The following is a 17,543-nucleotide window of genomic DNA, read 5'->3' as shown; positions in this document are numbered from 1 at the left end:
TAACTTATGTCTATGTACATAAATGTGTAGTTAACTTGTTTCAATTTTTGAACTGTCATATAACCCAGGAAATTCTACCCTGATTCCAGTCCTCGAACAGCCGTTTGTTTGTATGTAGTTGCTAGGGCTGTGCGAGGCTTTGGTCCCTGGTTCACTTCGGCAGAGATTTGCACGATTCAATGGCTGAATCTCCAAATCCGAATTGAATTGGGATACCATTTAATTTCTCCGAATCGATGCGGAAAGATTTGGTGATTTGGACATAGACATAGCTTTAAATGTTTTTTCTGTGTACCTCTAGGTACTAGGCGGCTTGTGAATGCTGAGATGCTGGGGTGGATGTAGCATCCCACAGGGGTGTTGGGGGGCTCTCCAGCATGCTTGGCAGCAGACCTGGAAGTGGACCAGAAGCACTTCTGGGTCCTCTGGGGAGCACGCTGAGGCCCCCCAGAAGACTCGCAGGTGGAGGGGAAGTGTTTCTGGTTCACTTCTGGGTTTGCTGCTGAGTATGGTATGGTGTGGGCCTTGCACTCCTGTGGGACGCTCTGTCCACCCCGGCATCGCAGCATTCACGAGCTGTGCCTGGTACCTTGAGGTATATAGAAAAAACGTTTAAAGCTGTGTCTATGGCCGAATTACTGATTCTCTAAATCAGTATTGAATCTTCAGATTTGGATTTGCCCGAATCAAATTGGGGACAGTGATCTGAATCAACTAATCGAATCACTGTCCCCTTTTCGGGCTGAATCTGAATTGCATATGGCCCATTTCGCACACCCCTAGTAGTTGCCCTGAGGTAATAGCTCCAAGATTTTGTCTCGAGTCTTCTTGGCTTCCATTCATGGAAATGTGGCCTTGGAATCCTAATTGTAATCTTGGACCTTGGGAGGTGGTGGAAGGAATTGAGGCAGTTTTTGTACAGGCTTGTTCCGCAGGCAGTTCAGAGACAGGTAGGAGAAAAGTAGATGGCGGCAAACAAATTACCAGTGAATATTGCTATCAGAAGGCTTTATTTGCCACATCCTAAGGGCATAAATGTGTACAGGCCTCTTAAGAACTTCTGTTAAAGGTAGATATTTTGCAGTTTCTAAAAAGAAACAAAAAAGCTCATAGAATTAAGGTTGCAGTTTGGTTTCTAGAGATCCTCTGTTTAAACTTGAATATGTTCTGAAAACCTTTTCAGCTGAAACTTTCTATGTCAGTGGAGGAAGAACTGTCAGTTTTGAACTATATATTTTTTAACAATGTATTCTTTGTAATTGAACTTTGCAATTTGAACTCAATGAATAGTATTGTTTTTGTAGGTTTCAAAGAAATTCATTTTGAATAGGTGTGCAATCAGCTGGTTAACAGGGTGGAAACTTACTACTAATAATATCTGCTTTAAATGATTTACTTTCAAGAGCAAATTCATATTGTAATAAAATTCGGAAGTTACTATGCTGGTTTTGAGTCCTTTTGTCAATTTTTAAATTTGTTTTAGAAGCACATTTATGTTTAACATATTTTTAAGAGTCAAATGTTAAAAAAACAAAAAATGCTAATGAAAAATGAATTAAAAGCATATAATTATATATATATTGATCTTATTGCCAAACACTTTGTGTCTTATTTTTTTAATGCAGCAATTCCGATTAAGAAATGAGAATTCTGGAGTCGCAGCCATATGGGAGAGAGCATTTTTATTCCCTTCCCTACCTCTCCCACCCCACCCCACCCCATACAAAGCAGACAGAACTTAAAAGATCACTTTCCTATGAAATGTAAAGGGCTTTTATTTTACCCATTAATTGTAGGTTCAGTTTGGATCACATTTAATTAATTTGGCCTTAAGTTTTGATAGCAACGTTAAGCTTGGTACCTGTGTGTGTGTGTGTGTGTGTGTGTGTGGCAGTTTTGTGCCTGTGGAAGCATGTTTTTTTGCCAAATGTTCCTTAAGGATTGAAGAGTCAAATAAACAATGCTGAATTATTAACTCTTTATTTCCATGATTTTTAGCTGTACAATTAAATGCATTCAACTAAATGTTACTTATACTGTCTGCACTGTTGTGTCTTAACCAGCAGAGGCGACCTGAGCAGAATGCGGAACCTGTGGCAAATGAGCCCATGCGGGGCCCCGCCCCCGCTCTGATCCCACAGGCCCCAGACCTGCTAGTGGCAGCGGCAGCAGGGGGGGCAGTGGGGAGGGTAGTGAGCAGCTGCACGTGGAGCCCCACCAAAGCGCACGTGCCCCCCCCCCCCCCCCCGGGATGGCCCTACTTACCAGACTTAGTCTGCAGCAGGAGTATCAAACTCATCAGGCCCTGCATACTGGTTGTGAATAGTGTGGAACTGGTCCACAGGCCAGATGATAGGCTAGGTGATAGGGCTTTATGGGCTGGATCTAGCCTGTGTCTGATAGTTCTGGTCTGCAGTATGCTGATCTAGTCAAACTAGTAACTTTCTTATACAAATACAATAATAGCTATATTAAAAGTATATACTGAGTTTAAATTCAGTTAATCAACATGAAATAAGTTACACCATAATAAAGTGCCTTACACTTGCAGTTGTGCAAGCAAGATCCCTAGCATAGACAACTGTTGGTAAATAGCCATCACCCTTTAGGAGCAGAAAAAAAGTTATGATGGTAAAGATTTAAATGTGAATTTGGCATCAGACCAAGTTTTAAATGTAGACCAGGCTTTGTTACATGATGTTACTTAGCATAAGTCATTCATGAAAGTTAATTTGGGTTGATTGGTACTTGGAGTTTAGGCTTCAAAACCATAATCGGCAGCTAATGCTTGAAACAGTGCCACAATGATCATTCAGAATTACAGTAGTGAAAATATATGGTGCTGAGTCCTAGACTGACTCCTTTCATCCAAGTTTATAATTGAAAATGTCAGTGATGAAAATGGGTATTGAGAGTTTCATGTTCATTTACATGAATTTTTTTTCTAATTACACTGGAAAATTACATAAAAATGAATTGAGGTGTTTCATTTCACTGTAAAGTTCACTGGATCTGTGTTTATCAGCAATATAATGCTGGCTATGGATATGTGTTTTTCCTAATGATGCAACATATTTGACACAGGCTCTAAAGGAAAGTACAGAAGTGGAAATAATAGATCAGAAAATGAGGAAAAGGATAGATCCAGAAAAATGGCCAATTCCTGGTGCCTCTCCATGTAATCTGCAACAGACTGACTTCTCTCAGCTCATCAACTGTCCAGAATTCATACCAGGCAAAGCATTTGGCTCTCATACTGGTAAGATATTTCTTTTTACAAAAGAATAATAAAGTTTAGGAGAGAAACTTTAAGCCTACTAAAGCCTGCAAAGTTTATATGAAGTTGATATCAGATTTCCCATAAGAAACAGGTAAGGATGTTTTAGCCAGTTAGAGAATTGCAAGACTGATAGAGGTACAGACAGGAAGGAAAAACCCGGTAAACTTGTTTGTATTTCAGGTTTTTTTTCTTTAACTCAATGTCTTTTTCCAAAAGATTTCTACTTGCGTTTTGAACATTTACCTCCTGTTTTGGTGGCAGGACACTGCTGATAGAATGACATCTGTAATGTATGAGGGATGATTTCAAACTGTCCTTTTGAATAATTGTCCACTTATACATTCTGTAACTAGTGGTGTCTTTCATTTGTTGAGCCCTTGATTAGTGACTTTTTTTCCCTTAGCAATACCCAAGGAACACATTTTAGCTTAGGGATGGGCCCATGGGCCTCATCTGGCCCTCCAGGCAATTTCAATTGGCCTGTGGGCAGCATGCACCAATTAATTGTATCCTGCCTAGCCTGCAGCTGCCCCTGCTGCACTCACATGCTCCCACCCTAATGTGGGGGAGAGCCATGGCCCTGGCCAGCAGGGCCACTGCTGCTGCTTCTGGGGGAACTGCTAGCTCCCTTGGCCTCCCGTGGCTCCTCCTTGTGTCCCTGCTGTAGCACTCCAGGCAACAGGTAGGGAAGTGGTCAGGCGAGGAGAAGTTGCAGCTGGGTGGGAGTGCAGGACTGGGGCCTGCACCCAGTGAGCTACAGGAGCGCAGCACCCACGTCAGGCCTGTTCCATAATGCAGGGCTCCCCACAGCTCATGTGCAGCTCTTGGGACACGTGCGCCACTGGGGGGGAACCTCATGTGATGGAGCTGGCAACCTTTGCTGCTCCAGGCCGCCACATGCAGTTTCTGGAACTCTGGGAAGTAGGGAACAGGGCCAGGCCCTGTGTGGTGGAGCCAGGCTGGCTTGGCCCTGTTCCCTACTTCCCAGCAGAGTCCTGGGAGCTACATGTGGTGACAGGGAGAGGACCAGCCGCTGGCTCCATTGCATGGAGCTCCCCACTCCCAGCACGCAGCTCTGGCTGGGTCCCAGGAGCCGCACATGAGCCATGGGGATCCCTGTGCAGTGGAGGCAGGCCAGCCTGGGCCCACTCCCTGCTACCACATGCAGATCCCGGAAGTGGCCAGAACCGTTTGCTCCTGGGGGGGTGGGCGCTCCGCCTGCATGGGCAATAAGCACCCCAAGGGCCCCCTTGCTGATGCCAGTGGCAAGGGCTGTGTACCAAGGGGGGGTACACTCTCTCACACTCCCCCACACGCTGCCCACATACATATCCACACCCCCACACATGCCTGCAAGCTCCCCCTAACCATACCCCACACACTCCTGCATTCATACCCCACACACAATATGCAAGAGTAAGACCTTATTTTTGAGCTATTATGCAATCACGTCTCTATATACTATGCAAACGCATGTAAATTAGAACAAAAATATCTTTGAAATAAAATTTAAGTAGGTTTTAGTAGATGCTTGATTTTTAGTATATGATTTGTATGTTTTTTTCCCTTTCCAAGATGGCATCTTCCCCCCGAATGAATGAATGAATGCATACTTCTGGGGGCAAAGGCTAGAGATTAGGGGGCAGGACTTCCAGTCCCAAGATGGTGACCAGGGGCAGGGCACCTATCTAGAGGTTGGGCTACACTTCTGGCCCTTGACAGTTCATCAAAACTTATTAAGCAGCCCTCCACCCAAAATAATTGCTTGTTCCTGTTCTAGTTCCACCTATCTTCCTGCCCCATATTGATGGTAGGGGATGGAGGGGATGTATGTATGTGTGTGTAAGAAAACATGTACTTCCTGGTCCTTATTTCCTACCGGCTACTAGTTTGAGGCAGTGGGGTGTTTAAAATTCTTGGTTACGTCTAAGAATTATCAGAGAAGATTTCTCCATTTGTATTAAATTTCTGTTTTCCTTACCATGTTTCTTTGCTGCTGTGGGAAGAAAAATATCCTAGGTTCTCTGGCTGTGTCCACACAAGCGTGGACGTTGTTTTCCTGGGGATAAGAAGCAGCAGCACACCTTGTGCTGCTGCTGCTTGTTTCCAGAGAAAGCCTGTGCCGTGTGCCTTCTGGCATGTGGCAGGTTACCCCAGGAGGGGTAGGGGAGGCTGGGGCCAGCATTGGGCTGGCTCCAGCAGCCTTCCCTAGAGTTTTGGGGGCCTCCTAGGGCTGCAGCAGCGGTGATTGTGTGGCTCAGGGCCTGGCCAGCAGCTGGAGCATGATTCCTGCTGGCCAGGCTCTGGTTTTGGGCAGCACATGCTGCCCCTGTGTGCGCCACTCGCCTTTTTTGCACAGGTTTATTTGACCCCAGGATCTTCCAAAGTCAAAATCTCCCTGCCACACTGCTACTGTGCAGCACAGAGAACACCTGAATGTGCGGTATGTGGTGCTGTAGACATGTCTGCAGCACCACATACACACGGCTGCGCTAGTCTGGATGCGGCCTTTGAGTGTATAGCTTAGTGTCTGTGAGTTGGTACTTTTGTATCCCTTTTATTTTGAACAATACCACAAGGTGCTGTAATACTGACACCATCACCCTTTATCTCTAACCTAGCTCTTATTCTTTGCAAGGTCAGAACTCACAAAAGACTCCTGCTGGTATGGGTTCTTCAACTGTTCTAATTTGTTCTGTTACAGGGATATAGGTTGTAGCCATGTAGGCCTAAGGATGTAAGCAGACAAGGTTCTACTGACTCCTCGATTTACATCTTCACTGACTGCCTGTCTTGCATGCATACCAGCTTCTGGCTTCTTTACTATTCATTCCATCCAGGAGGAGCACACACCAGCTGCAGATGCTTCCTCTGCCAGATGAAGGGTATTTATACTCAAGAGCTTACAAAGAAGAATTTTTCCAACTATTTGGCTTGGTCTAATATAAGATTTACCAAAATAACCTTGTCTAACTTGCTTTGGGATTTTAGTTCTGTACTACAGTGAGACAGCTTGACAAACATGAGGTACCTCTCTTGCCTATTTGAGACCCACATTCCTAGTTCATTTTTGATGCATTGGTCCTTCAAACCTAGGATCTGTCATACTGAGGTGAAGCAAAGACTCTTGTTTTGGATAAATCCCTTAGTTTATCTTCTAACCTTGGATTGAGATATTCCACATGGTACTGCGTGCTATGTAGTGTACTCTATTCTGCAGCCTGAAGAGGGCAATGGAAGTTTTCAGAGCTTACCAAGTCAAATCACTCAGACTTCTAACAACTTGTTAGAGAACTCTGAGCCACTTGATTTTTGTGGGCAGTTTATGACAGGAGGGTCCTTCCAAACTGGCTTTCCAAGTCAATGAGGTCATGAAGATCCTGTAAGAAAAGTGTGGCAAGCTCCAGCATTGTGCCCTCCACCTACCACAAACTAACAGGTAGTGGAATACATGCATTTCTCTCTGTCTCTGTTTACTGGCAGTAACAGTTGTCAATGAGTAGCTGAACTAGTTTAGAGATGAAAAGGACCAGTTAAGATGTCCATGAGTTTACAATATAGGATCACAAACTACCAATTCTGGATCTGTGAGCATGTCCTGATTTTGGCTGCTACTTTATCCATGACAGAAGAGACCTTAGGCTCACAACAAAAACTCTTCTCCACCTAGCAGTGAACACTGCCTCCAGATAAATAGCTTGTTACATGCCATGACTCTTTGTTCCAAAGTTTTGGCATCCTCAAGATGGTGCAAGTCACTGTGGAAGACTTAGTTCTAGGACAGGTGCAACTGCACTCTTAAACACTCCAGAGTCACATTTAGATCTCTGGGAGTCTGTTTTCTCTCTTTCAAACACAAACAAAAATTCCAACCTTTGCACAGAAGAGGCCCCTCCCTAGCAGCTGACAGCTTTCTGGCATGAGCATTCCAGTGTACCCTGCATACATTCAAGCCAGCTAGAAAGCATGGGCGTGCAAACAGTTTTCAGTGACCTATTTATGATCTTGCAGAATTAGAGCAGGTTAGAGCTAAAGCCTGCCAGTCTAGCTGGCAGTTCTGCTAATGTGCATCAGTGTCTCAGCATTTAGTCTATCGGTGAAGAATCAGTGCATGCTACCTCACCCAAAGCCCTTGGATTCCTTAAGAACTTGTTTAAAGTATTTTTTGCATATCAGAGATCCTGTTCCACAACAGAATTTGAATCTAGTCTTCATGTTAATGAAAGCATTGTTTGAGCTAGTTGCAACATACTTTCTTCAGCACTTGTCCATAAAACTAGTCTTTTTGGTGACAGCTAGTTACTTTTTGGCAAGAATGGTTGAAGCTATTACGGTGGATCCCTGTGCCTGACTCCCTATCCTAAGGTGTCCTGGAGAAGGTCATTGCCAAAGTGATTGCAGATTTTAATCTGCAACATCAAGTTAATTTACCTCCCCCCCTTACTCCCCCCCCCCCCCAAAAAAAACAACAACCCTCCCCCCCCCTCCAGCAAAAAACCCTCATCCATTCCAAGGAGAGGTTTTACTTCATTCTCAAGGTCAGAAGACCTTATTACCATTACTGGACCCATCCCTTCAAGGCTGTTAGTGTCCTTAGTAGAGGAAAACAAAAGTACAGTGATCTCAGCGCAGATATTTACCTAATTGGGTATAAGGCTGGGCAAAGGTGTAACTGTCATCTGTAAATTAGGGCATATTCACCAAAGCCAAGGCCACTTCCATAGCCTCGCTTCACAATGTTTCCATAACTTATATTTGCGGGGCAGCTACCTGGAGCCTGACACATTTACCGAGTACTATACGATTGCAGAACCCTCCAAGGCAAACACCATGCTTACTCAGAATATTCTATAGTCACTATTTTAAAAAAACAAAACCTGCTAGTTACTCAATAGCCAAATAACTTTTTTCTTTCCCTTGCTATCTGGATAGCTTTGAATCTTGTTTTTAAATAGTTATATGTGAAGTTTATCACATAATCTAAATCATATTTGCATGAAGGATTAGGAGTTCTTTGCCTTGGTTTGAAGATACAATCATGATCATCCTGGAATAAGTCCTCCTTTGCTCCAGAAGCCTAGGTTACAGAACAGCTACTTGGAACCCCTTGATAAGTGTGTTTTAGCATGCTGCAAATCCTATTTATTCCCGGTGACCTAGTGACTCATTAAAGCAACTTTTCTCCTATATCACATCTTTGACTCCTGAATTCTCCTCAATTCAGAATTGGTACTTTGGTTATTGGGGTTGTTTTTGTAGAGGGCTAGAGACCTATACAGCACAAGCATTTCCCCATCCTGCCCATACATATTTTTTTGTTGTGTATATGTGTGTGTATGCATGTGTTTGTGTATGTATATATGCATGGCAGATTCTGCCCATCTGTCAAGTTTAATTTGAAAGAGTAAAATGAAATATGTTACCGTGGCAACATTTAAGATGCATTTAATGGAATGATGCAGTCTAGATTTATTGACCTATATTAGCAAAATCTTCAGTGGGTGGTGCTTTGTTACAAGCATAAGTAACAAACAGTATTTGAACTCAGGGTTTGAATTCATTTTTATAGAATTTCAGAAAGTAGGTCATCGTCAACCATCTTCTAGTCTGTATCCCAAATCCTTCAGTTTCTAGAGATCAGCCATATAAATGCAGTAATCTCTGAGCAAAAGAAAGACCTAGACTATGGCAAAGAGCCAGGGAATAGCATCTCTTTAAAATGTAATTTATGAGGGAACAACACCTTGACTTGAAGGGGATCGATAGGTAATGTTTATGGTACGTAAGCGTAAGTAAGCAGTAAAATGGAAGTAGTTCCTGTTTACAACCCTAGCAATTCTAAAGTTATAGGTAGGGACCTACCGAAATTGCTGTTTCATGGAAATCTTGAAATCTGGCATTGCCTGTGAAATTGACATAGCAGTTGGCGAAATCCACAAATAAATAAATAAAATTTAAAAAAAGAAAAAAAACTTACTGGTAATAAAATTCTGACTCCCCAGAAGGAACCAGCAGTCCTCATGGCACTGTAGCCCGTGAGAAATGAGTGGGGCTGCCGGCATGAAGGGGAGCCCAAGATGGCTGTTGCCCTCGCTCCTCACAGCTGGTTAGAAAAGAAGGTTGCCTGTCATGTGGCTATACTCCTCCACAATTGGTGGCAGAGCCACATAACGGACAGCCCTCAATTGATCAGTGGTGAGGGGGTAGGATCATATGACAGACGGCTCTTGCAACTAATCAGTTGCGATGGCCAAGGGCCCAGGTGGCCCCACCCATCAGAGGCGTGGGGGTGCCATGGTGCGATCAGCCTACAAAAATGGTGGCCGGCCCCGCGATTCCCCTGTAAAATCGGCTGGCTGCCTCGAAATTGGGTAGACCCCTAGTTATAGGCATTTCTTGAAAGAAACGATGGGATCCAAATGGAATGCTACCCTCTTTTGTATTGTATGGTGATATATGACATAATTGTATTAAGGTACTGGTAATGGAATAAAGTTGTTTTTTTTTTCTGGTGAAAACTGGCTTAGTTTGGTAATAACAGAAAGTTTATTTGGTGATTTCAATTATATGGGAATTGCATTCACATTTCTAATACAGAGATGGTCTTGTATGCTGAAAACCTTACCATTGCAACTGTGGATGATTAGTATTCTTATTAGGGATATTGTGGTAAGGATAGAGTAGGAGTTGATTTAATCATTTAACAATGGAGTTGGAAGTTGTTATGGAAAAATATGTCCCTAATTATACTGTGCCTGTGGATAACTTTTTTTTCCCCCTAAAGCATTCAGAAATGTATACCTTTAAAATATGGCTTTGACTGCTCATTATGGAACTTTACTGTTCTGATTCTTTTCTAATTCTTTTCTGATCAGTATAATTTAACATTTGCAAGAGGGATTGCTAGCAGCAATAACCAGAATGGAACATAAATTATAAATTATTTCTTGTTAAAACTAATTTCAGAGTCTGCACCAAGCTCTCCCAGAATGGGAAGTCCATTAAGTCCAAAGACAGGTAGTGAAACCAGTAACCTTCAAACAATGTCTAAAGGATTGTCTGCAAGTCTGCCAGAACTTGACTCTGAACCTTGGATAGAAGTAAAAAAGAGACATCGTCCATCAACAGTTAAATTAAAGGTAGCATAAGTTATCTTGATGAATGTGTTAAAAAATGTCTTTCATTTTGGGCATTTTTTTTGGACTTCAAAAAGTACGATGCTGTTTATGGAATGAGAGTGTAGATACCTTGATATGAACATTACTAAGGCAGTTGAAGATGACTGTACTTTCTATGAAATGACTCAACAAAACTTAGATCATAAAGCTGGTCATGATGTTATTAAAAGAAGAGCTTTTCATATTCTAGTGATGGTTGCGCTCAATTAATTATATGATATATTTAATATAAAAAATACTCTTTGAAATTTAGAAACTTAAATGTGACTCTTTCTTTTTATTTTAAAAATACTTAAAAGGCCAAACTGCTGTTCATTTTGGAAATGGGCCTAATAGCCCGAATTGGCGCAGTAGAAGATGATGGGTACTCGCTGAGAAATATTCTGCCCTATGGTGTGAGAGAATTTAGTCTTAAAAGATAGTGTTAGGATTTTCTATTACCTTTAGTGCTGTGGTTTTTCCTTTTTTTAATAAGCTTAAGAATCTTTGAAAGTAGATGGAGGTTAGGTAACTAACGGTTATTCATGCTTGGAAAGTGTCACTCATGATTTCACTATTCTCTTCTGTTTAGTTGAACCTCTCATTTAAAAGAAGCATTGAAGTAGTAAGATATATTTGTTTCTCAATGGAAAGGTCAAACACTTTCTTTCCTCATGTAGGAATCTGTACCTGCACTTGATCAAACAACAAATCAGCAAAAGCAGCCCCCACCTCGAGAGGAGCAAGAGCAAGAGGAGCTTGACTTTTTATTTGATGAAGAGATGGAACAAATAGAAGGTCGCAAAAATAAGTTTACAGATTGGTCAGACAGTGATTCTGATTATGAAATTGATGACCAGGATGTAAACAAGATTTTGATTGTAACACAGACACCACCTTACATGAGAAAACATCCTGGTGGAGATCGTACTGGTAATCACGTGTCTCGTGCAAAAATTACATCAGAACTCGCTAAAGTCATTAATGACGGTTTATACTATTATGAACAGGATTTGTGGATGGAGCAAGGTGAGATCGATTCAGCAGCTATGAAGGTAATTTGTTTTAGTTGCGTTTAAAAAGTTAAAAAACCTAAAATGAATATTGATCACCTAGCATGTGTCAACTATCCAGGTTGTAGCTGTATCAGTCGAGAGGCAAAAGGAATCAAAACAGGTGATCAGTGTTGCTCACCTGGCATTTATGCTATTAAACTAATTGGGGGTGAGGGGTAAGAATTGACAGTGTATGTCAGGGTTGCCAGTTGTTTGTAAATTCACAGACTGCCTTAAAAAAAAAAGTGGTTGGGGTGGGAAGAAGGGTTATCCATAGAAAAAAAACCCAAACAAACAAAAGAAACCAACCCCCCCCCCCCCAGCTAGGAAAACATAGGCTTGATTGAAGATCTGTCATCAGAATGAAGCTGGATGCAAGAAGTGTGGAGGGACAGACAGAGCAGGGCAACATTACCTTGTGTTTGAGCAAGAGCACAGCATCCTGCAGGGAGTTCTAAGCTCCTTGTAACCCTTAGGAGACCCTGAGGCCCCCTTCCTCACCACCTAGCCATGTGCTGCAGCTTCATTTGCTTGTTTTGCCTGTAATGGCTGCTTGTCTCAAATGTAGGCATGGTTCCACAGCCCCACACAGTCTAAGGCGCCAGGCAGAAAGGACAGGGGTGGCTGGGAAGGAGCTATGGAGTTAGGAGGGAGACATTACTACAGTATAACTTCATAAATCCAGCTATCAAAAATCTGGAATTCTGAAAAATCTGGCACATCGGGGAGTAGAGGCAGCCGGTCCCAGAACAGCAGAGGAAGAGGCAGCAGCCAGTCCTGGAGACGTGGAGGGGAAAGCTTGCACATGGGAGCTGCCGCTGCCATCCACCAGCCCATGGTGCTGCTCTACATGTGGCTGCTGCTTCGCTTTCAAAAATCTGGAATTTTCAAATTTCTGGCAGGTGCTCGATCCTGAGCATGCTGGATTTATGAGGTTATACTGTACTGCCAATACTGCTGCATGACAGTGTTGATGTTTGAATGTATAGTCACAATAGAAGGATTCTGAGGATGGTTAAAATAATTCTGAGTTGCAGTTCTTAGTTGTGTGTATCCTTTGTACTTTGCACTTCCTTGATACAACCCTGCTTGTATTCTGTAGATTCAGCTTTGGTTATGTTCTGCTGTGGTGACTGTAATCCTGCTTTTCATACTTTCCTTAATGTACAAGTTGGGAGGTTTGAGGGTTACGTGTGCCTGTATTAGTGTTTGTGGGCGTAGGTCTTATTGTTTGGGATTCTCTTCTGGCTGTGTAGGTGGTAGAGCTCCTAGACAACACCTCTGGGTGAGTCTCCTTTCACAATGGACTGGTAGCTCCCCTGGGCTGGTTTGCTAGTGACTGAGACCATAAAATGTTTGGATATGCTTAAAGTTTAACAACTAAAGTTTTCTCTGAGGTTCTATTTATTCCTCCCCCTCTCCCGCCACTAAATCCTGTTTCAGTAGAGCGTTGCTTATATATGGGGAAATGTGTTCACTTCAGAACACCCAGTTAAAATTCCCAGGTTTCTGGGTGGAGGCCCAAGCCAGATATAGTTATTATTAAACCCCTACATTTGAACTCAGCCCTTGCTATTGCCATCCAGGGCTTGGGAGAATGGTTACATTTACATTATGTATAATGTATGTCAGTAAAAAATTTGCACACTCAGTAGAGAAAGAAGAAAATTCTTGGGTTGGTGACCCCAGTGTACATAAAGGTGTTACAATTTTTTTAATGTTAACTTGTGATTATGACATAAGTACTTAAAAGTGGAACTGCATATCATCTGTCAGGCTTCCTATTATAGATGCAAAATAGCAGAGGTTGCTAGATAAATTCAAGATAAAAATATCCTTTCAACCACAAACTGACCTAAACCAGTCAAGCAATATTTGGTTTCAACTTTGTTTTATATGAATTGCCTGGGTAGTGTTTAAGTTCTTTCTAAAGTAGGTGATTAGACTTTTTTCAAGTGCTTTCTTGTGCTGTACAGAGCTTGCCTTCAGTTTTATTTTGTGGGGAAGATGAGTAGAATTATCCTTTCTCCAAAACAGGACAGAAAAGGAATAGTTATAAAAGTGAAGATTTTGCTTGAAAACAGTTGCATTGTGAATGTTTTCTGTTTCTTTAAATATAAATAACTTGTGAGTATAAAAGATTGAACAAGTAAAATTCCAGTTTTAATATCCACAGCTTCATTTTTGCTTAGAGACAGCTTTAACTGTTGATGCATACGGGTCTGTGAAACTGAAAGTAGCCTGTTGATGCTCAGTTTGGATTCCATATTTTGAAATATATCTGAAATGACCCATGTTTCTATTGTAAGCATTTCAAGGATTATTTCAAATTGTGGGGTTTTTTAATACGGAAGGGGGAGAGAAAAGAAAATGGATAAATGGAGAGAAAAGAGGAGAAAGCAAAAACAAACTGTGGAAGTGTCTTCTGAGATGATTAGGGAAGAGCAAGAAATAAGTGGGGTTCAGAGCAGTGGGTGGATTATTAGAAAGGGGTTGGGTCTGTAGACAGAACAACAGTAAACTGGAATTGAACAGTTGAAAGAATACAAGAACGATAAATGTTTTCTTCCAATCTGTCCTTTAATTATTCTTATTTCCATGGCTAGGACTTCTGAAAGCCCTGAGTTCCCACCCCCTACCTCCCTGCTTCTGTCATTTGTTAATTTGAGGTGCCTTAAAGGAGTGTTGCTTTAACATTGGTCCTCTGGAAAAAAAAGGCCTTTTTAAAGGCATCTTAACTACTTCAAGAATACGTGGACCATTTCTTGAAAATCTTGGCTTTATTTTTCTGTTAAAAGAGAAAGTGGTCATTTTTTCTTTCCTTATTCCGACACTGACAAAACTCTTTTGAGCATACCTTACCACAGAGGAAAGGAAAGGCATCTGAGCAGTTTAGGCCTCTTGAATAATCTTAGGCAAGTCACTTAATCTATCTGTTCCCCAAGTATAGATGTAATTGCTTTTCTAGTTGTTATGAATTACACTATCCTACACACTTCATTTCTTGTGTTGGCTTTTGTGTATAGGACTCCTTGCATCCCTCTTTCCTCCTGAAAAGCAATGAGAAAAACTTGTAATTGCATAAGCTCAATTCTGAATGAATTCTGGTTCCTGTTTTGTGTTGATGTACTTCTGTTTCTATGAACTTGTATCATTTCTGAGGCTAACATAACAGATGATGGTTTTACATATGTATTTTTTTTCCTTTAAATTCAGCAAGAGGTTGAAAACTTTAAGAAGCTTAATCTCATTAGTAAAGAAGAATTTGATAATCTTGCACCTGAACCAATCATTGATCCAAACCAGGAAGTTCCTCCAGGGCCTCCAAGATCACAGCATGGTATATATGTATTCTTTCTTTATGATTTCAGGCTAGTGCCTATGCTGAAGAAAATATTTGCGTGCTCTCTAGTGAGAATTGTCAATATTCTGGATAGTTTATTGAATCAGAAAGAGCAGACACAAACTGATGAGTCTATTTCGAAGTATGTGGATCAGTCTTGATAACCATGAGCAAAAGTGTTCAGGTGTTTCATTGTTACTGCGCACCACAAGAAGGTCTTTGGTATGACAAAAATTATAACATGAACATGATGGTAGTTCGTGAAGCGAGGCATTTATTTCCTAGGGACCAAAGATCTTAAGCAAAATAGCTTAGAATCCAAAGACTTTTCATTTGAAATCTGTATCACATACAGGTGATTACAGCATTTGAATTTTTCCTGATATTGCTTATACCAGGGTTGGGCTAGAGAGCCACTTAAGAAGTTTTGGTGAGCTGTTGGGGGCAGGGAGGGAGGACACCAATTGATCCTATCTGGCCTACCGGCCACTGTTGGGAGCCTGAGGTGGGAGGGCTACGCCATGTGCCACACCACTCCGCTCTGCCACAGCCAGCGCTGGGCTGGGCTGTTCAGTGCACAGACTCCTCTGCCCTATCCCAGCTTCCTGTTGCCACTGCCAGTTGTGACACTGCAGCTGCTGTCAGCAGGGCTTGCGCGGGATGAGGTGCAATGTAGTGTGCTAAATAGCTGTCCCATCTGCTCACTAGGATGAGCTGCTTGCCCGAGCTGAGCCCCTCCATGGCTGTTACAGACTAATGGTGCCACAGCAGCTTATTGTGACAGGTGGATGGGAGGGATGGCTACTTGGCAAACTGCATTGCACTACATCATGTGTGGGCTTGACTGCTGGCAGCTGCAGTGCCTGGACTGCATGGTTGTAGTGTCAACAGGAAGCATGGTGGGTAGTGGGGTATAGAGGAGTCTGCGTGCTGCGTGGCCCAACCTGGCCCCAGCTGTAGCAGAGTATAGCATCGTGGGGTGCAGCGCTCCCTCCTAGGTTCCCAGTGGTGGCAGGATAGGATCAATTGGCAGGGCTGAATATGCCTTGTGGGCTGTATTTTGCCCACCCATGGCTTATACAGTATATTAAATAGGGTGCATCTTGTGTTGTAAATACTTATATTCACAGTAACCAGTTTAAAGCAATTTGTTAATTTTTAGTTAATTAACAAGTTCCTTAAAGCAGTACTATAGTGTTACCAAAATGTCCTTTGTTCTACTAATTTTTCCATGAAATAGATGCAGAAAATTATAAAATGTAAAAATCAGAGAATGGTGTGTTGGGCCTAGTAATAAATATTTCAACATATACACTTAGTATGTATTTATCCACTTTGAACAGATGATCAGCCTAACTTCTAGTGTTTTTCTGACTGGGGGGGATGGGTTTAGTTATATTTGGTTCTGCTTCCGTGTAAGTGTTGGACAAGATCTTGTCCCACAGCTCTGTTTCTCTTAATCTTTGATTTCTGTGTAAGGGCTCCTTTACACATGCAGGTAGAGACATGATGGGATCTAATGTGCAATGCTCACATTCGCATCTCCTATCATGTCACACGTGCATGCCAGGAAGTGTGATTGTGGGACCACGCATTAGTTCTCATCACGCCTTATTGCCAGTGTAGGGGGAGCCTGACCTTGAGCTCCTCCTGCTCCAGTAAGAAACAAGCTTCCGTAGTTGAGAGTCCTTTCAGATCTCTCTTAGGCCCCCTCTACATATTACAGTTTGTTAGCAAATAAAAACCTAGGATTCCAGACTAGCCCAGGGATTGACACGAAACCTCGTTTGAGTGACAGGAAGGCTTTATATACTCCAAGTATTCAAAATCAAGTCAAGTGAGCCCAAACCAAATCAAAGTCCAGTAATTAGCTATAAGGGGATGATTTCTCACCAAACAGGTGATAAAGAGGCGGTCTGTTTCTCTTCAACTTCTTGACTAAGCCGGGCACATTAGCAACTGGTGTCAGAGATTTCTCACTCTTGAAGCATGCATGCTGTTTGCTGTTTTACCACCTTTTTATACCCTTAGTTTAGCATCTTCATAGCATTCTCCCCTTGTACTCAGCTTTGGTGAGGCTGCAGCTGGAGTACTGCATCCAGTTTTGGGCACCACAATTCAAAAAGGATGTGGAGAAGCTTGAGAGAGTCCAGAGAAGGGCCATGTGCATGATCAGAGGTCAGGAAAACATGGGGCTCTTTAGCCTGGAAAAGCTTAGGCTCAGGGATGATCTGATGGCCACCTATAAGTTTACCAGGGGTGACCACCAGGATCTGAGGGAACGTTTGTTCACCAGAGTGCCCCAAGAGTTGATGAGGTCAAACTGTCATAAACTACTGCGAGACCGTTTCGGGCTGGACATAAGGAAGAACTCTTTACTGTCTGAGCCCCCAAGGTCTGGAATAGTCTGCCACTGGAGGTGGTTCAAGCACCTACATTGAACACCTTCAAGAGCAAATTGGATGCTTGTCTTGCTGGGATCCTATGACCCCAGCTGACTTCCTGCCCTTTGGGCAGGGGGCTGGACTCGATGGTCTTCCAAGGTCCCTTCCAGTCCTAATGTCTATGAAATCTATGAAATCATTTTTTTAGTTGTATAAATTAACAGAGTCCCAAGCAGTAATTGACAGGAAAAACCTGCTTATTACTGGTTATCAGAAATTTCTAATTTGAATGAGTTGCCTTCTTCAGTGACAAGAGCTTATCCA

The 17,543-nt window shown here is 42.3% G+C and overlaps 1 protein-coding gene across 4 annotated transcripts in view; it reads left to right on the top strand.

The window, feature by feature from the left end:
• LARP1B (La ribonucleoprotein 1B) overlaps positions 1-17,543 on the top strand; it is a 97,094-nt gene that overhangs the window by 34,277 nt on the left and 45,274 nt on the right. For all 4 annotated transcript variants that reach the window (XM_090036561.1, XM_090036560.1, XM_090036559.1 and 1 more), the window contains exons 9-12: positions 3,085-3,259; positions 10,247-10,419; positions 11,118-11,492; positions 14,709-14,832. In XM_090036561.1, coding sequence (XP_089892687.1) covers positions 3,085-3,259; positions 10,247-10,419; positions 11,118-11,492; positions 14,709-14,832 — 847 coding nt within the window. The remainder of the gene's footprint in view (positions 1-3,084; positions 3,260-10,246; positions 10,420-11,117; positions 11,493-14,708; positions 14,833-17,543) is intronic.

Source organism: Crocodylus siamensis, chromosome 2, assembly GCF_052110815.1.
Source record: "Crocodylus siamensis isolate JL-2025a chromosome 2, ASM5211081v1, whole genome shotgun sequence".
NCBI lineage: Eukaryota > Metazoa > Chordata > Crocodylia > Crocodylidae > Crocodylus > Crocodylus siamensis.
Note: the sequence above shows the minus strand (reverse complement) of the source record. Positions and strands in the feature narration are given on the sequence as shown.